Source organism: Numida meleagris, chromosome 1, assembly GCF_002078875.1.
Source record: "Numida meleagris isolate 19003 breed g44 Domestic line chromosome 1, NumMel1.0, whole genome shotgun sequence".
Classification (NCBI taxonomy): domain Eukaryota; kingdom Metazoa; phylum Chordata; class Aves; order Galliformes; family Numididae; genus Numida; species Numida meleagris.
The window spans coordinates 121,303,791-121,324,884 of record NC_034409.1 but is presented as its reverse complement, the minus strand read 5'-3'; the positions used below and the strand labels follow the sequence as shown (position 1 = coordinate 121,324,884).

Genomic DNA, 21,094 nt, shown 5'->3' with positions numbered 1-21,094 from the left:
TTGATTTAACATGCTGAAGACAGCAGTATTTGATGGATGGTGAGATAATAGTTGCCAAGGCCTCCAAATGTTTTCTTGCTTCTTACAAACACTACCTTTGTTTTGCCTGAGCTGAGTTTCACTCAGGTGTTGCTATAAGTCAGGCTGCCAATGGACTCAGAAAGGAATTAAATGTTGATTGATGTTTGCACTAAGCTGTAAGAAAACACTCTTATGTTCACTTAAACCACCGAGTCCTGCACTTTGGCCACAAGAACCCTAGGCAACACTACAGGCTTGAGGCAGAGTGGCTGGAAGACTGTGTGGAAGAAATGGACCTGGGGGCATTGGTCAATGCTTGGCTAAACAGAAGCTAGCCATGTGTCCAGATGGCCAATAAGGCCAGTGGCATCCTGGCTTATATAAGAAATAGTGTTGCCAGCAGGAGCAGGGAAGTGATCATCCCTCTGTACTCAGCACTGATGAGGCTGCACCTCGAGCACTGCGTTCAGTTTTGGGCCCCTCAGTACAAGAAAGACATCAAAGCCCAGGAGCATGTCCAGAGAAGGGCAACAAAGCTAGTGAGGGGTCTGGAGCACAAGTCTGAGGAGGAATGGCTGAGGGAGCTGGGATTGTTCAGTCTGGAGAAGAGGAGACTCAAGGGAGACCTTATTGCTCTCTACAACTGCCTGAAGGGAGGGTGTGGCGAGGTGATGGCCGGCCTCTTCTCCTATGTAACTAGCAATAGGACTAGAGGAAATGGCCTCAAGTTGCACCAGTGGAGGCTCAGGTTGGATATTGGGAAATATTTCTTCTTCAAAAAGTGGTCAGGCACTGGAATGGGCTACCCAGGGAGGTGGTGCCGTCACCATCCCTGGAGATGTTCAAATACCGTTTAGATGTTGCACTGAGGGATATGGTTTAGTGAGGAAATTTTGGTGGTAGGTGGATGGTTGGACTGTGTGATCTTGGAGGTCTTTTCCAATCTTGGTGATTCTGTGATTCAGGTAGGAGAAGAATAAGTCATTAGTTAATCTCTGGGAAGAGACTGAAAGGAGGTTATGGAAATGATGGAATTTATTAGAAAGTTTTCCTTGTAATCTCCCTCTGCACTGAGACTCTGTAATATCATGGGAATAACACAGACTGTTCCCAGTAGTCCAGAAGTTTAAGTATGGATTTTGTCTTGGCAGTAGTGATGCTTTTCCCATTCTGTATACAATCAAAAGGAATTGAGGGGTTTGCTGATAAGTGGCTACTCCTGTTACTTCATCTCTTCCAACTCTTCTTTCCTTCCCACTCCTCCTTCTGTTGCATGGTTTGACTGTGAGAAGTTGCCCCAGACTTGTTTGCTTATATTCCTTGTTGTTGTTTTTTCTCTCCCATCACTCTTCAAATATTATATTTCTGACCTCTGGTTTGGTTCTTAGGTTTTGTTTATTTGTTTGTGTTTTTTGTTGTCCAGATTATGCCTCACATTATTATGAGGATTGGATTCTTCTCACTACTCTGAATTGTTGCCAGGTGTCTGCCTATATTTTAAAGAGAAACATGTATGGTATTTTTATAAAAAGTGGATTGTTTTTCCTATCCTTTTCTCTTAGGAGAACAGAAGAGGAGAAACTTCATTGAAGAAATGTAGAAAGACATATTGCAGAATATTTTCTATTTGTTCTGCAGCTGGAATTTTTTCTCTGTTCTTTCTTTTTGTTTGTATGGTTGTTGTTTTTTTTTAAATGCTTTCTGTATTTGAATCTGAATAAAATCAGGAGGTAGAAATATACACTTCCCACAGCAAGAAATATAGTAACCTACATAACTCTACAGAATTTGAGTGTCGAAGCTTCAGTGGGACTCCTTTGAAAATACAGATTTTGATTTTTGTTCTATTATTTCCCCTATAGCAAAACTCTAATGGCGAGGCTTAGTGTTCCTGATTCACTGGTACTTTAGCAGATCTTAATTTTTCCACACCAGAGAATATATTGTCACTTACTCCATGGATATTAGTCTGATTGAAATTGTAAAACATTTGCAAAATCTGTTGCTGATGTTTAAGGAAATTTTGGTAAAATAGTGTGTAGACTGCTTATCCATTGCTGGAGAACACTTGTTAATTTCTCTTGCCAGATGTTTAAATTAATTTTAGAAAGTAGCAAAGTTAGCTTTGCCTTTTTTAGTTCCAGTTGTTTTGAACCAATTATGAGAACGCATAAGTACATTGAAGTTTTCCAAAATGTTTCAAAACAGAACTTGGAGAATAATTTTTCTTCCACAGGTGAAAAGTAGTTTTCTTCACCAGCCCCTAAATGAGAATTATATAGTTTTCGAAGATAAAACACTTGCCAGAGCTGAGTAAACTTATCTAATTAGTCTGAGTTCTTCAGTTCTGGAATAATAACAATTTGATTTGCATATTACGTTAACTAAGAATGGTATATGATTAAATGATTGGAATTGGTTCCATTTATAGACTAGACTTCATGTGATCTGAAAATATAAAAGTTGATTGTCTGAATAGCTAAAGATACGAAGAGGTATTTTTCATTTGAGGAATATATGCTTCCCACACAGGCTAATGACTTCTATTGAAAATGCGTCTATTAGATGGTCCAGAAAGTGATTTCCTGCTTTCATTTGGTAGGCCTTGTCAGACCAAGAACTACATAATTTCTGGAAATGATAGTAAAGGTATTATGATCATATATATGAGGATACATATATATACATATTTTGAAGAGGTGTGTGTGTGTGTGTAAAGTGTGCTTTCCTTAGCACCGACCTGAGGGTCTATATTGCAGTTTGACTTACTTGAAGAGATGGTAGTTGGTTATTACTCTGTACCCTTGTCCTTTTTCAGCATGTTCCTTTTTCAGTAACGATCATTCCATACAACTGAGTCCCTAAGGAGTTCTTCCCCTCCTAGTTGCTGAGTTCATGGCTTTTAACTATGAAAGCTGAAGGCAGAGGTGAGCACTGTGAAGTCAGTCTTGTCTGGGAAGGTGTTGGCCAATGAGTGCTACTTAGAAAATGAGTCACAACAGTGGTGCAGTGGGCTGACATGAAGGTGTTAGGGCCTCAGAATGGTGGCCAAGTTATGGAAATATGGGAAAATATGGAATATACATCCTGACCAGGGCAGCTCTGCCTTGGCATTGGTGATATGGAGGCATTCATGTATGGCTCCACCAGATCCTGCAGGCCTAGAGAAGCTCTTCTGGCAGTGTGATATAAACAGCTGCTTGGAAATACCAAGAGCCCAACTCATTTCAGATGAAGTGTGTTAGTGTGCTCTGATATTAGTTTATATGCCATGTAAAAGGAAAATGTAGGCCTCTGATCCCCTGCAGCAGCAAGCAGGTTTGCTCAGCTTTTCCTTCCTTGATGAAGATGCTCCTTACATTGAACCAAAGTTCAGCACACTTCACGTGGATATTAAAATAAGATCTCAGTATATTTTGCAAAAAGTTGAAGGTTTAACTGATTTAATTGTGCAGAGAATCCCTCGTTGTTTTTTTTCATGATATACCATGCAATTTAACTTCTGACCCATGTTTTAAATTATGGCAGTTCAGTGATGCTATGGGAATATTAAAATGCTTTGGGCCAAGAGGTACAATATATCTATAGAACGTTACTGTAGAATACCCTTCTTAATTGAGGCATAGTGAATTGAGGACTTTTCACAGGAATGTTTCTTATGATACTGATGTATCCTGATGATAATGACTGAAGCTTTAAGGGGGTGGCCACTACTGACCTAAATTTAGCTCATGCTGTGTAGTTAGATCATGTCACTGATGATGTTTACACAAGTGTGAATTTCAGCACTGTTATTTTCTGTTCTGTTTTTTTTTCTAACAAACAAACAAACAAAAAAATGCAACGCTTGCTGAGTGTGGGTACAGAACAACTTTCTTTCTCTTTAACCCTGAGCACAGAACAGCTTGAGTCTGAAGGTGACCAACACCTACAAGCTCATCCTGTTCATATTCACTGCAGATGGCTCAAATAAGAAATGAACATAGTTCAGAACTTTCTTAAAGTTGGCCTATTTTATCCAAACTTAAAGGTACTCTAAGTTCTGCCTAATCTGACTGGCATAAGTACAATAAGAGATTCCAAGTTTCATCTTGTATTATAGTAAATTGAAAATATGTGAAGTACCAGTGATCAATGTTTGTTTTAATCCTACTTGTTTATCCTGAAGTCCGATTCTCTAAACTCTTGGTTTCAGCACTGTATTTAGTGTTACAAATGTTGTTAGTCTTTGAAAATTAAATATTCTAAAACACTTTTTGTACACTGTCAGTTCTGTTACTTTAAAGGCCTTTAATTAAATTTTTCATGGGATTGGATTTTGGAGAGGCTTTTAGATTCCAAAGCAGAGTAATATGTTTGTTATTTCATTAAAAAGCGAGTAATCTGTAGAATGGTTCAGAACTGCAAAGCAAAGATTGTTGGAGTTCATAATTAACTAGAAAATGTAAAGTTGATAGGTTGATAGGATTTTTGATAAATTCTCACCGATGTACAGGAGGGGTTGGTCACTGGGGCTGCTGCAGGTGTCAGTCGTAGCAATGGTGGCTGCGCTCTGCTTTTATGCTCCTGTCAGACCTGATGGGGCTGGATTTGACTGTAACTCTTCTTAATGCCCTCAGCTGGGATGAAAGGGACAAGTGCCTTTTCAAGACCGTGCAGAATGGAATGACATATTGTTTTTATAAATTACTTAAAGATGTTGATCAGAGTTTAAAGGTGAAGCCTGTAGGAGTTAATTGTCTATCAGTAGAATTAATTGTGGAAAGTCCTGACATTAAGTGCATTTATACCACTTAACTGTCTTACAGTCTTTGTTAAGGGTTTATTACATGTGTAAAGACTGCATTTTTTGTAAGATTGTGCCAATTATAATGCGATGATAATTAAACTTGAGTTTTATGTTCTCTTTTTAAAATGCAAAAATGCTGTATGAAAATCTTCATATTTCTGCATCATCAAATTTAAATGTCTATTTAGAAATCTTGTAAAACTTTCCACTTTATTGATTGCAATAGGAAAAGAGAAAATCATGAAGCAATATTTGCTGCACATATTGCAGAAGAAATTTTTCTCAAAATTTTAGTTTTTTCATAAACATTTAAAAAACAGCTGTTTGTGGTAATATAAGAGTAGTCATAGAGTAACATGCAGTAGTAGAAGAGAATATGTCTCAAAATACCTTTCTTGTTTGTATTTACCATTTTTCTCTGCTGATGCCACTGCTCTGTGTGTATTGCTGTGTAGACAAGAGTTATACAATTCATAGTGCCTATTCATTTATAGTTTTCTTTTAGAAGCAGTAAAGATTTGTTTTTCTCTGTGGGAAGAGAGCTTCATCCCAGATTATTAAACTTCACAGGCACTTCACCTAAAATTGTAGTTTTTTGTTAGAAACTGATGAAGTGAACATAAAGTTTGCCTGTAATGACAGATGACATAATAAATATTTATATTAAATGTATCAATTATCTTGTATATATTAGGCATAATATTAATACTATTACAGTCAGATTAGACGTTGGCTAGCTTAATACCTAGTTTAATAAATTTTTATTTAGTATGTGAGATTTTTGGTCATCATTCGTTACTCTGTTGTAATAATTCAGCCACCCATTTATAAGACTTTCCTGGTAAGAAGGTATCCCAGCCTTTATCCCAGCATGGATGCCTGGATAGACGCTCTTTTTTTACAGTCCTTAAAGTAGCATCTTCTTTCACTTTCTTACACTTTGAAATCAGAATGTTTCACCAAAATATTCATGGACCTTCATTCCACAACACTTCAAGTCCCATTCTGGCACTTTTCATTTACTTGTCTTATTTAGAGTTTTCAATATCCAGTGTCTAATTTCTTTCTACTTACAATGAACTGGGACTTCTTGAGATTAACAGGAAGATTTGATATGCTGACCAGCATAACTGCAACTTCTATTATCATTTCCTTTTAATTTGTTTTTCAGCGTTACAGTAAATGACAATTCTGTTTGACCTTTTTCTTAGCTGTAAAAAGAGGGTTTCAGTCTGAACAAGCTTCTTCTGAATAAGAAGGTGTCAACCCAGTTCAGCCCACCTGTCCCAAGGGGTCTGTTCTGAAATACCTAATTTTGCTTTTTAGCTCCTTGCCTTTCTGAAGAAGCTTAAATCATAGGATCCACAAGGATCATCATGTTCCAACCCCCCTGCCACAGGCAGGGTTACTAATTGCTAGATCAAGTGCTAGCTAGATCTGGTTGCCCAGGACCCCATCCAACCTGACCTTAAACACCCCCAACGACAGGGCATCCACAGCCTCTCTGGGCAGCCTGACATCTAATCTAATTCTTCCCTCCTTTAGTTTAAAACCATTCTCCCTTGTCCTATCACTGTCTACTTGTGTGAAAAGTTGATTTCCCTTCTGTTTATAATCTTCCTTTAAATATTGGAAGGCTGTAATGAGCTTGCTAGTAGTTATGAATGCAAGGAGGCAATATTTCTTGTACGTCAGGTGCATCAGGAGGCTGATGTTAAGTGTGCGTACTATCTTTAATAATGTTTATATACACATTGTCAAATTTAATGAATTAGTAGTTGTGACTTGTTTTTGTACATGGGTAAATAGAGCATGCAGCAAAAGCTCCTTGAATGTAATGAAATTGCAATATGATCATCAGCACCCCTAATTTTAAGGTGTATAAAATATCCTGTGGCTACTAGGAGCGCTTTCATTTAGACAGATTAGCAACTTACTTTGAAATGAAAAAGAAGGCCCAGAAAAATTGTTCATCCATGTTCTGCTCAGGTGTATGAAATAACTTATCAGAAGAAGAAAGATCAAAGGCACCTGTCTTTTCCTTCTTTCTATATCCCGAGTTTAATTTTCACATGACAGCTTTATCTGGCAACCTCACCTCCCATTATTGCAATCTGTCATTCTAGATTATTTCAATTAAGTTCTCTTTCTCATTTGGATTTACCGAGGAGTTGCAATGGCGTACTACCAAATTACCAGTCAAGAAGAGTAATCCTCTCTATTTGTATGTTGTTAAAAGAAAGGGGGATGGAGGAGATCACTTTATTTTCCCCCTCAGTCCTGGAGACCTTCTCTGGAGTTGTTAGTGAATTAGATTTGTTTTGAGGACTCGCTATGAAGACTTAGTTACAGAAATGAAGATTTGGTTTGGGGCTTTCAGGATTTATTATTAAATTCTTTTACGGTCATTTTGCACACCTTGGTTGCTGGTAGAATCTTTTCACTTCTTTTTGATTGGCCAAGAATGAAAGACTTTCTTGCACTCTTTGCTTCAGTGCAGTAGTTGGACTTCTTCACAGTAACTTTCTGAGATACTCTGTGCTTGGCTCTCCTGGGAAGTGGTTTCATATCCTGCATGTGAAACTGGACACAGCTTTTTGTGCTGATCTGCAGACTGCTTCTCTGTGTGCGCCTGAAAGATGCTCACTATTCTAACTGGGCTGTTCTGCTGCTCTTTGCTGAAGACAGGCCTTCAACTTGTTTGCAAGTGCGGAGTACGGTACCCATGGTACTCATCCTGATATAATACATAGTTTACATCCCTGAGTCTTTAAATATAGAACTGTGGATAAACTAAGCAACTGTAGCACTGAGTACCCACCTGCAATCTACAGATACTGCTAACTTGGATTCTGTGTTGCTACTTTCATCGGGCAGGTGGTTGCAGCTGATGTTTAGAGCTCACCTGAGAAAAGATATATTTTGCTAGAGATGCAGTAGATTAAATGATCAGTTTGTGATACCATCTAAAGGGTTGGCTTTGGCTCAGGAGCCTTACCATGTATATTGTAAGAGAAAGAAAATCAGTAGAATATCCGGAGCTCTTTCTGTGACCTGCTCATCTGTTCAGTTGCTGAAGGAATTTTGGTTTTATTTCTGTTGCATCTGCTTATCTGAATATCCTTGTAACTGTGCTGAGTTGCGGCTCACTTCACTCCTTGTGATACTGCCATAGCTGCAAACAATGACTGATAAAAATTTTTGATGGTCACTTTCTGCTGACTCACTTGGCTCAGGCCTTTTCTGCTCCATTTTGTCAGAAGTACTTGAAGCTGTCAATGTCTTAAAAGATAATCTCCTTGCAAGGTCTTCTGGAGGATGGAGTTGGGTTAGAGAAACATTGCATACTTTCTCCTTCCAATTTTTTTTTCATGTGTAAATAGCTGACTAGTAAATTAATGAGTACTTTTCCTCTTTTTAATTTGCTTATAGGAGTTCAGTGGTGTGGATTATTAACTATTCCCACACTGCCATCCTTTTTCATTGTTTTCCCTCCCTACACTCTTCCCCAGGCTGTAGGCCAACAGGAATTAGGTGGGTACAAGGGTGTTGAAGCAGTCTTTGGTGTTACAGTTGCTTGTTCATGCTAAGCCCAGCTGTACTGAGGATTACTACAGACGCATCAAAATCTAGGTTCTGTCATTTTACCATGTTACCTGTGTACTCTCGCTTAGTGTTTATAGGGACTGACATGCACATCAGAGCAAGTTTAATTTCCTCAGCAGTTCAGAAGACCAGTTTTCTTTTAGTCGGGAGCTTTCCTAATTTAATCAACACATGAAAAGCTATTTTCAGGGTGTTTCTCCTTCCCCTTTCTTTTTTTTAACATTTCAGATAGACAAATTGTTCATGTTGAGCTGGAGATCGCAGTTCCTTTCCCTGCAGCATTTGGCGTAGGTCTGTGCTTCTTGCTGGCTTGCTGCAGAACTCAACAAGGCGAGAGCCCACAGATTACTGCTGATCTACTTAGAATGAAACCTGCCGAAAGCAGGACAGATAGGAATTGTTCACTCTATTTTCCAGGGGACGCTTTCAGTCCAAATTAATTTATTGTGTATTTGCAGTTCAGTAAATCTTCTTTTCCCCTTGCTATGCCTTTAGTTGTAGCAGGGTTTATTGATGCATGTGTGGAAGATAATGAAAAGCTACATTTCAGTTCATCTTTAAAGGTCTCAATATAGTTTATGGTTCTAAATGGGGTCATTCCACTCTCATAAAAAAAAAAACGCTTTTTGTGGAAAAAAATAAAGCGTATTTCTGGTCCTACCCCTGTAATGTGAGAAGCTGATTCTTTGGAGGAGTGCCAGCAATTCTGATTCCTAACAAAAACGTGGTTGCCTTCTTGAGAGACCAGGGACAGACATGTGAACAAGCCTCCTGCCTCCCTGAGCTACACCATGAGCAGGTGCAGCCTACAAGACAGCCACATTGCCGAAAGGCTCCTTCCAGGAGGGCAGTGTCAGTGATGTATTGCGGTTCTAAACCTCTATTCTGGGAACAGATGATGCTGAATTTGTGGTGCATTTGAGGCATATCCAACTGATGCTCACCCTGGCCATTTGGATGGCCTCGTTCCCTCCCACAGTGGGATTACCCTGTGCCCACATAGCCTCAGTAAGGGACTTGTTTGGAGTTGCTTGTGGGATGCAGTTTGCTCTTTGGCCATAGTTTTGACCGCTCAGTCTAGTATGTATGAATAATTTGTGAGCTTTTTTTGACTGTGAAAGAAAGCAGTAAGGAAAGCAGAGGTTGGCATCATGCTTTGCCTACAGATAAAGCAATTCCAGCATTCACATGGCCAGTGTTGCTTGTATTTTCTTCTTTTGTGAAAGATTGTTTGAGAATTTTTTCTAATGTAATTAAATGCTGAGAACCTTATTTTTCCACTTATTTTTCCGCATCCTTTTTTTTGTTGTTCTATACCTCATCTTGTGATATTCCTAACTGCTCTCTGCACAGTCCCTTCATACCTTTCCTTACCATCCTTTGTGGCCTTGGCCAAAGCCAGTTTGCACTGAGATGTTTCTGTGTGATTTCTTCTATTTGACTGGTGCCTTAAAAGCCCTGTCCCACTCCAACAGGCAGAAAACTCAGAGCTAACAGCGAATAGAGCTATAGAAATGCTTGTGGCCATCTTGGGAGAAAAAATGTCAGACTGAACCTCTTGATGATAGATACAAAACTGAAAACCAGCAACTGCTAGTCTGCAGTTGGGCTTATGGCTTATTTCCATGTTTTTGTGGGATTCATGTACAGCATTTTGTTTTTTTCCTGATACATAGCATAGAATATATGCAACAAAAGAACTCACGTTTTACATGTAATATCCTGTAATATGAAGTGCTAATTGTCTCTGTAAAATATGCTTTCTGTATTTCTCACAGTGCTTGCCTGAAGCTGAGCATAAATCTTTTTACCCTTCTACATTTGTATTCATGTCACTTTTATTCACTGTGATTTTGCTTCACGTTGTCTTGCTTTAGATTGCACATCTTGCCCAGCAATAGAGGAAGAAGTGGATTTTGAATTTTTTTATGTGTCAGATTTCCCTGTATCCAATTTTATCAAAAAGCTGTCACCAACTTCTTCTGAAACCAGCAAACCTTTTTCTTTCTAATTACATTTTTACCATATGTTCAACCAGATGGCATGTGCCAACATTTTCTAGGGTGCTATAAAATGACCTGACTTTAGAGGATTTAACTGCTGAAGAAGCTTATGAAAAAATAGAATTGACACCAGGGCAGAAAAACAGTCCTAAAAAGAAAAAATAAATTTGATAAATCTTCCCAGTTATATTGTGTGCCTGTGATATTGACTTCTCAACATACACACCTGCAGAAAACTAGTGAGGGATGTAGAGTTGTTTCACTGATGTGTCAAAAGTTAACTCCTTTCTGAACAGCTGAAAATGAAACTTTTGTATGTTGAATTTGACTAAAAAGAACTTTTGAGCTGTGAGTGACTATCTTGTTTGCTGCAAAATGGAGCAAGAGTTTCCCAAGACATCAGATTCTCTGTAGAAGCAGCAATTTTACTTAACAATACAATAACTATTTCAGCATTTCTTTTCTAAAAATGTCATTTCTGAGTAGAAGACAGATAAAGTTGATGCATGATTTTGACACATCCTACTTCTTAATAATTTTGTGGGATTTCCTGGAGAAAATAAATTAACTTGAGGTATAGTGAGAGGAGTCAGGAACTTGAGGAAACAGGAAAGAAAAGATTGTTTTTCATATTTAGCTTCTAGTTAAGATAAAACAGTGAAGATCAATTCATCATTTTCTGCAGAGTCTGTATATTTGATAAATTCTCACCTACAGCAGTTTGCTTTGATAGCTTTTCCAGATCATGAGAAAAATGATAAAATAGTCTTCTGCTGTTATCAATTTCCATAATATTGTCTCAAGACTTGAGCCATTTTACTTACTGCTGATTCCTGAAGACTGATGACTGAGTGAGAGTCAAACCTTCCTTATTTTCTTGCTGAAATAACTTCTATCACTCCCAGTTACAAAGGAGATTTAAGCAAACAACTCAAGTCTCTGAATAGGGTAGGAACCAAGATGTAGTTTCAGGGCAGGGTGGGCAATTTGGTGAGGTCAGGGGTTCAGGTGGACAGTTGCACCTGAACGTTTGCTTTGTGTCTAATATTGATAGTCTGTGAAAATCACAACTGCATTCAGCAAAACAGATCTTCCACCTCCTTCTAGTTGATGAGACAGACTTTTAACAGTACTCAACAATTTGAAGTGTTTTTGCTATTTCTGAACTGAACCTACGTTAAGAACTTCTTATCTCCATCCTCCAAGCCAAATTCCACTCATCAGCCCACGAGTGGTTTGACATTTCCACAGATTTTTCTCCATCATTGACCAGGATTAAAGCTGCCCTGCATCAAAGTCAAATGAGAGTCTATTTTGTAGTTACATCAACCGGTATAGCAGAGAAATTTCACAGCTAAGGATTAAAACCATCAAACAGAGAATTGGTGTTAGGCTCTGAAGTTATCAATGCTAACTGTAATACCAAAATACAAAGTAAACCACCAAAATGCAGCTTGTCTCCAAGCTGGAATGATAAGATGGAATTATTTGATTATGGTTAAGACAGTGTTTGTGAAGCTATATTTAACTCGCCTTGAGGTAACACCTTTTATGCTCTTTTTTGGATGTCACTGCAGAATGGAGCTAAAGTAGTTCAGGTGTCTTTTTTTTTACATATTTCCAAAGTAATCTCATAATCAGAGTCACTGGCTTCTTGCTGTAGTTTTAAGATTCATAGCGTAGTTAGACCCTGAAGCAAACTCCTGCATAACAAATGTCAGCCTGCTGAGGACAATCTTTTCCTCGCTGCCATGTACAAACCTCTTGGAATTAGCTCGCTTAGTCCCCAAGTGTCAGGGAATGACACAAGAAAATTGAAAAGTGGAAAAACATTTTGCTAAGATACTTAGCTTTTAATTACTAATGCGCATTATTAAAATCAAACTCTCATTTTAACTGTAGTCTTTGTTTAGATATTCCTTAGGTTACTCATCGTGTGTGATTTGAATGAGGAAAATACTGACAAAGTTTCCAAAGAAAGCATTAACAAGTTAGCCATTATGAAGCTAATGATCCAAAGATGCAAAGTGCCAGCCTTAAACCATACCTCAGATTTTGCTGAGCGTGAATTCAGATATGCACTTATTACACTGGGCTCCGCATAATGTTCTGTGCAGCTGATTTGTGTTTGTAGTTGCTGGCTGCCTTGTCCCAGCTGGTCAGTATTCTCTGGGAAATTCTTCTTTGCTGATTTCTTCCTCTTTCACTGGACATCCATTTGGGGCTGAGTATGCACACCAATTTTATTCAACAGTGTAATGCCTGCAATCTTTTCTGTGTGTAGGTACATGCGCACACAGATGCCTTCTCTTTCATTTTCCACTACTCTCTTTTTTGAGTAGAATAGTTGCTGCGGAGAGATTTTCAGTGCAAGTACTTGGAATTAAACTTTTTCTATGATTTTCCATAGCTGGTAGTTTATCTTGGAAGATAGAAAATTTCTGTTCAAGAAATTGTCTAAGAATTACTCTCTTTAATGCTGGCAGCTGTCTCTTACTGTTCACAATAAGAGTATGTCAGAGAAGAGAGCTTTTTGTAAAGTTATTGAGAATCGTGGGAAATAAGTATCTCTTATGAAAAGGTGACCTAAGGGCAGCTTGTGTTTGTGTATGTAAAAAGAAAAGTTCCTACTTAAAATCTGAGCCTCTTTCCTTTTCTTCCATTTCTCCTTAAAAAAAAAAAAAAAAAAAAAAAAAAAGCATATTGAAGTATAATCTAGGCACAGTACCATTTAAATGTATTTCTGCTATGCTTGAAACAAATGGGAACCTTGCATTGTTGGAGTTATTGTAAGATCTTTCACTGCTTAAGTGATGCTCAGTCTGAGGTTCCCCAAGGTGCTGGTTTTGAGTTCACAGGATTCTGGTTTGAAACTCTTAGCATATTAATTCTTACATCAGAAGTCAGTATTTTCCATAGCTGAGATGGAGATCAAATACCTCAAATTAATGCAACATTCAAATAAGTCTTTATCTGTGGCACTACAACTGGCATCTGAATAATGAGCTATCCACAGGAAGAGTTGGGTTTGTCAGCCCATTATCACACAAAGCTTTGAGTACTCATCTCATCTGGGATCATATTCATGTATCTTACTGCTCTCTTGAAATACACTTCCAAGGTACTGAGTGATACAAGAATACCTGATGCGCCGAGCTGTGGAAGCACGAGATGCAGAGCCTTTTTCGTTGATGTGTTTGAAGGTGGATAACCTTTAAAATCAATAAAGCCTGCTGCGTCACTCAGCATTCTGATGGACTGCTCTTTGCTGATCCTCTTGCTTAGGCTTAGAATAAGTGATACTGCACTGCTACGGGTGCTGCAGAATCGCAGTATGAGATGATGCGGTGGCTGGAGCAAGGCATCCACTAGCAGAGCTCTCTTTGAGCAAATCTTATGTCTGATCCTGGAATTTATTTTCTGAGATGTAGCTCTTGAGTTTTTTCTCTCTACCAGCTTAGTTTTCAGACCAAAGTGCTTGAAGAGAGAGGATGTAAAATGGCAGGAAAGTAGTTCTCAAAGGCTTAAGCAGTATTTTCAACTTGCTTGTAAATACTGAATTTCTTCTTTGGAAACAATGTCAGCTCGTAGTGCCCCAATTACAAAAATGGAAACAGCTATTAGGAAGAAGTGATTAAATAGAGCGTTTTAGCTTTCAGGGAAGTTTGGTAAGGCTGTCACCTAGAGGAGGTGACGAATGCAGAACCTTGTGTTCCTTACCAAAGCAAAGTTCACAACTTTAAATTGATAGTTTTTGAAATACCAGTGACAGCTCAGAAAGTGTCCCATCTCAGAGACCAAATGTTTGGCTATCTGGGAGCCCTAATTATGATAGGAATTGATGGGGAGGAGGGTGGCTGATGGATCTGAAGATAATTTCATAGAGGGTCTGCATAAAACACTCTAGACATTCTAACTTCTTTTGAGTGAAAGTGATAGAAATAGACCTAGAATTTACTGATGAAAAATGGAAGAGCAGAAGGGAGAGGAGAATGAAGTCTTGAGATATGATTTTATACATAGCAAAAATATATATTCTTTTCTGACTTCACCTAGCAGATGCTAGGACAGCACAGAGATATTCTCTCTCCTGCTTTTGTAAGGACATAGCCTTCTGCTACCTCTGATCATATGTATTAAAAAGCAGCATTTTACTTTTAGGCAGACTGAATCTAGTGATAGGGATAGAGAGTTTCTTTGAAGAAAAGCCCTAGAAAAATCCAGTAATGGGAAAAATCTCCCACTGAGAGCTTACAGGGATTTTTCTGCTGTTTTGTGTATCAGTAATAAAAAGAGCACAGAAGGAATGGAAATTGATGTCATGCACAATGTGTATGCGATAGGGATAGATCAGAGAACTTTTTGCATGCCACTAGTGCTGAAAACAGATCTATGGCATCTTTCTCCTTATGAATTACATCTCTGGAGTTCTTCGGGGAATTGTTTTTGAAGACGGTAAAGAGAAAGGAGATGAGAGCAGTGATTATGGTTGCATGGAACATTTCCTAATTTTCATTTTTTAATATTTTATGTGTAAGATTGTCAGATATAGAAAATTTTCATATTTGTATTTATTTATTTGGCCAGCTTTCAAAATGATGAACAGATATCTGCCTCTCTGATGTCCATCACAGCTTAGTTAGATTGGGCACATGGCTGTGACCTTTCTCAGAGCAGGACTTTGTTCCTTCCTTGCAGTTGAGGTCAGGACTTTCCTTCCTTTTTCTATTGTGTTAACTCCCCAGGAGCTGGAGTTAGTCCTGCACATGCAGACTTATAGTCTCTTGAATATAAAGAAGAGTTACGTCTTGGCCATGCAGTTTTAAACAAATATTTGAGCTCTATCAAAGCCAGTGAGAATCTGATGACATAAGACATAATCTGTCTTCATGATAAGCTGATCAGGTGTTGCCTTGTCTTCAGCAGTGCCAGTTTGTCAGACTTCTTGAGGCAAGACTGCCAGCAGGGGTTTATGAAGAAGTGTGAGTGTCTTCCTAGGTGTCCTGATGTACAAGCTCAATTAATGGCATTTTGAAGGGTATGAGATGAGTGGCTTGGTTGTCAGTGGTATTAGTGCTGGGAGTTGGTAGCCATGATTGGATGCGAAACATGAAGTATAGTCCTGTGCAAAGCAATGAACAGTTCAGTCTGCATGTGATGGCCACACTTCAGTGTTCATTAATGTTAATTTATAAGTCTCTATGCTTTTAAACCATGACATCTTTCATGGATATGTTGTATTGGATTGCTTTCTTCCTTTTCTATCTTCTAGAAAAATCAAAATCTTTCCCTCCAGCCATGAGAATTTTTTCTTCTATACACAACAAGTAAACTTTGTTATAACACTTAAGCTGAAATTAAGGTATTTTAGTAATTGCTGATAAAGAGATTTTCTTAATATCTTCCCCCCTCCTATTCCCCCCAGAACAATTTAGAGTGACACTGGAGAGTTTTCTCAGGAAGGAAATACGGAGCTGTTACCTGTGCTTTAGGAAATCTGAAAGGGCTCAGCTCTGAATCTTGCTTAACATCTTAGAAAACCAAATTTAAATTGCCTGTCGTCTCCTCTTGCAAAAGGCTGACAGAATCTAATTGGTATGTTTTACATTATGAGGAGATCACTCTATTATTTTTCCTTTCCAACAAATGAAGGATGGAAAATTCAAACACAGATGGCAAGGATTTTATTGTTGGGTTATTTTTCTTTCATATATGGGATATGATTAAATGTATACTGTCAAAGAGGGACCTTTTTACAGGTTGATACTATTGATTAGTATTTCAGACCTGTAAACAACAGTATTACTTTATGTATAAGAAAATATAACTAAAAATTATTAAGTTGATTTTTTATTTCTCACAGTGAGAACATTTCAAATTTTCATCTCATATTGTAGCAGAAATTACTTGGCTCAAGTAGATATCCCAAAATCATGTTTTAATAATTTCTTCCTTTTTTCATCTTTTTTTTTTCCACAGTCACATGACACAATCAGCCACATTTGAAGACCCTCGAATAGAGAGCTGCCAAATAACCCCTCCTGCCCCTCGGAAAGTGGAAATGAGGAGGGATCCTGTGCTAGGATTTGGTTTTGTGGCTGGTAGTGAAAAGCCAGTTGTTGTACGCTCAGTAACACCAGGTATGTTTTCCTCACCTGACCCCAAAAGCAAACTTGGCACTTCTTAGTATCATGAACTGGCTGGATTGCTAAATGAGAATATAGCTGTAGTGATACCCCCAAAAAATTGTATTGACTTCTGTTGTTTTCTTCAAAAGGAGTGCATTTGTTTGAGAGTGTCAACAATAATTCTGTGAAAATACTTATACTGACTGAGAAGGTAATCTACTGAGATGAAATATAGTTACAAATGTAAGTACTGTTAAAGTATTAAAGCAGAAAAAGTAATCAAAATTACTTGGTTCGATAGTATTAGGGAGTAGTTTCCTCCTTCGACTCCTTTTTGAAGCCTATGTAAATATGTTAACAAAAAGCCAGTTTTAGATTATTGCTCTGAGCTGTTACTATTGTTCACCTGAAACAAAGTTGATCTACTTCATTCAGAAAAGAAGGTCTTCTCCCCTTTATGTTCATATTAATTTGATGTCACCCTCATTGCCATTGAATCAGTGTTTCAGGGAGTATACTGAGTTGCGTGATTATAACTTACATGTTTTTCATGCTGTCATCAGCTTCAAAGGATATTATTACTGTTTTTTTTTCTTTCCTTTTTTTTTAAACTGGATTCTTCTGTTTAATCAAGTGGCAAAAAGCAAGATCAAAACGTATCTAAAACTTCCTAGCTGCAGTGAAAATTATTAAGGCTTTTGGTATTTTTGAATTTATGGGACTGTTCAGTCTCCTGAACCAGCAGGCTTTATGCTTAAAAGTTCAGTTGTTACATAAATTGCCTTGGAGCTAAGGACAGGGATTTGACTTTGCTCCTGTTCAATATGTTCTGCAGAATCCCCATAGAGAGCAGAGGAGAGGCAAAATCGACTGCATGGAGTTCTGATGTCATTTACCCGCGTGTGTGCATTGATTTTATTTGTATTGCTTTCAGATGGAGTGAATGTTGTAGCTAATATTTGAACTGAAGCAGACAGATCTTTTCTTCCAAGTTAGCGTTATTAATGTAATTTTTTTTAAAGTTTGATTTGGAAAAGGTGTTACCTTGCATTCTAAGTGAATAGAAGGAAAGTTGAGTTCAAGGCAACATCCCTGTATATGGATTTGTATCCATGTATGCTGGATATATAAGCGAAGTAAAATCTTCAAACCAAAGAGAGAAGAGAAACAGGGTTAGCTTAACTGCTAAATGAATTGTTTCTGATACTGAAACATTTTCTTTTAAGACTTTATATTGGTGATTTTTTTGGTTACTTTTTTATGTATCATCAGTGCAGAGCTTAAAGGCAAAAGACTAGAGGATATAACTTTTGATTTGGAATTGTGATGTTATACTCTCTTTCGGGCATGTAATCATGCTGGAAGCAAAATATTATGTGAATTTTATAAAACATAACATGAATTTTAGTGGTGTCAAAATTCAGAAGCACATAAGCACATGTCTGATTGCCTAGTTACACTAATCTTTAATATCTGCATCTAACTGAGAGTGCCAGTGCTTTTGAACAGATTATGTAAAACTTCTGTTCACGAAGTAGTAGGAATGCAAAGGAAAAGAGACTCAAAGCTGGAGGTATGGAAACTTACTATTTTAGGATTGAAGGAAACAGGTTTGTTTTGCCCAGAACAGGAAAGTCAGAGGAGAGATGTGCAAATGACTTTCAAACATGGTGAGTGACGTTTCATAGGAAAGAGGAATATGATGTTCTTCAGTGCTACTTTGGCTGGGACAAGAAATAATGTGTAGACACCAGAGAAGAGGATTTCCTGATCTTAACAATAGTTAAAGAGGTTTACATATTTACAGGAAAAGGTGTCTTTACCAGGAGTGGTCTTATTTGAATGTCAAACAAATATTGATAAGCAAGCAATGAAGTATGACTGTTCACACCTTGAAGGATGAATTATGTCAGTCTAATGGGCCCTATTTCTCCTCCAGAAAATCTAGCCCTTATTTTTAGGTGCCTAAAGATTGTTTAGGAACTTAACTTGAGTAACTTCAGTAGAAATTGTTAAGTCACTGGCTTTCAAGATATTCTTGGTGAGGAAGTAAAGTTAAAAAAAGTGTTAAGCATGCCATCAGTTGAAGAAAAAGGACTTATAGCATATGAACTGCAGAGTGTGTGTGTGCATTTTGAATAGTCTACTAACCTTGCTTTTTTTCATTTATCTGTAGGCGGCCCCTCTGAAGGAAAGCTTATACCGGGGGATCAGATCATAATGATTAATGATGAGCCAGTCAGCACTGCTCCGAGGGAGAGAGTCATCGACCTTGTCAGGTAGTTGATGTCCTGTCACTTAAACTATGAACCCACTGGCTGACTTCCTGTGCAGTCATTTGATTATACAGCAGACTTGCCTTCTTGTGGTGGAGAAAAGAGAAAATAATATTGTTTCAGTCATAATGAAGAAGGGTGAAATACTTTAGTACTGAAATGAAGTATCCTTTTAAATGTCCTTTGGGTAGCTGCAAAAATATAATAAGGTATTGGAACAGCTCCAGAATGTTCGAGTATCAAAAGAGGAATAGCATTTTCTGGGCATTTTGTTTTGGTATGAGTTATTGAAAAGATGAATTCTGGAGCTAAGCAGCTCCAATCATTGTTTCTCTGTTGCATTTTTTACAAAAAGAAAGTTGAGATGTTCTGTTGTATGTGAAGATTCCTCTTCACAAATGTGAAAATGTGTTGGAGGAATTTTGAGAGTGGAGATAGGAGCATGTAGGGAAGTTCAAAGAGTGGTACATGTTTGGTTGGACTGCTGGTACATGAGCTCGTGTGAGGAGAGCAGGCAAGGCTGTGTAAATATGAGGAAGAAAACGAGAAATGTGTGACTGGAGACTGAAGGAAAGGAAAAGTGTCGATATTTATAATGGGGCATAGAAAGAAAGGAAAGAGAAACTGAAAAATGCTCAAGGTGAAGAAACAGATGTGATTTGGCTAACAAACTGTATTTTGAGTAACAAGAAATGTTAGTACATTGCGTAAAAAAAAGAACTGTTAATTCAAAAACTAAAAATTAAATATGAGACTGCTTACTTCAATTTTTAGGACCTAGGTTGCTGGAGATGTGTTTAGTTTCTATATCTTTTTTCTCATTGGTACAAACTCTGAATTGGTCCAATTAATTTCTAGGACATATACAAGTTTTAACTGTGCCAATACCTCTCCTCAGGACTGGTAGCTGTCAGTGTTATCAATGTCACCCATATAATTTTGAAAAGTTTCGTTTGCTTCCAGAAATGGATGAGCTGCCTTTATAGTTCTACTCCCCTTACAGATCACATTTTGAGCAAATGGATGCTCAGTTGCTGGGGAAAGGAGTTACAGAAATAGTATAAAAGCCTCTTCACCGCAGCAATAGAGATGCAAGCAACACATGCCTTTATCTCTGTTAGTTGAGCGTGGTCAAAATACCATGCATTTCCAGATTTTAAAAAAGTATTAACCTGAAAGTCAGATAACAGTCAGGAGGGAACTTCGACACTTGCTTTTTGCTGACAAAGAGACCCCATAAACTACAGGAACAATCTTAGCCCTAATAAATTTGTGACTTATAGTCTCTATTGACCATCAGCATAAGCTTCACAAAATGATCTTAAATTCATTTTTGATGTCATTGTGTCTTCATAAAGCGATCATATTTAAGTGTTCATTCTTTTCTTGATTCTTTCATATCTAAGTAATCAGAGTTAGAATTTCCATCTCATTTATCTGCTGCCCGCAATATATAGTAATAACAACTAGGAAAATAGACTGATTACAACTGAAACAAACAGGGCTTTCTGTGTGGCCGATTTCTCTGTCCGCCCTCAGATGAGAAACTGAATAAGAATGTAGTCCTTCCTAATTACCTTGACTCTATAAGTAACAAATTTGGTGTTGTTGCATTCCAGAGGAGTCTTTTAATGACACTTTTCTTATGCTGTAAGCCTGCCTCAGCACTCAAAATCTATCTGCTGTTGGAATTCGTCAGAGACTCATTCTTTGATTAGACTCAAAGTGAAATGTACTGGAGTTGTATATTACAGCATTTGAAACAAAGAGCTTTCTTTTCATGCCAGTGGGGGAATCTAAAATGATTAGAAACTGTCACAGTATGTCCTGACATCATAGCAGAAGCAATTCTTTACACCAATGAAGTAATGAATCCCTTCTACATAACTAAATATTTTCATAAGGATAGGATACATCTGCAGCTCTGAAAGCACTACTTGCTTTCAGCTGTCAGTGTGGATGGAAGCAATTTTGAAATCTTGTTTTCCAGCTGATAGCAATGAGTATGTATGAGATGCATAGAGGAAGCAATGAGTATAACCACAAAATCATTCAAAAATTGAGATAGAAGGGATTTCTGAAGGTCAGTTCAGAATCTCCTGCTCAAAGCAAAGCTAGTGTCAAAGTTGGACATGTCTTCTCAGCGCCTGTCCAGTCAAGTTTATCTCCAAAGATAGCCATACTGGACAGATGTTTCAGTGGCATCATAAACAATTTTCTTCCTTATATCCAACTGGATTTTCCCTTGGTGCAACTTGTGGCCTTTACCTC

At 37.8% G+C, this 21,094-nt stretch overlaps 1 protein-coding gene across 4 annotated transcripts in view; it reads left to right on the top strand.

The window, feature by feature from the left end:
* FRMPD4 (FERM and PDZ domain containing 4) overlaps positions 1-21,094 on the top strand; it is a 407,308-nt gene that overhangs the window by 316,892 nt on the left and 69,322 nt on the right. For all 4 annotated transcript variants that reach the window (XM_021410557.1, XM_021410555.1, XM_021410562.1 and 1 more), the window contains exons 3-4: positions 16,399-16,559; positions 18,724-18,826. In XM_021410557.1, coding sequence (XP_021266232.1) covers positions 16,399-16,559; positions 18,724-18,826 — 264 coding nt within the window. The remainder of the gene's footprint in view (positions 1-16,398; positions 16,560-18,723; positions 18,827-21,094) is intronic.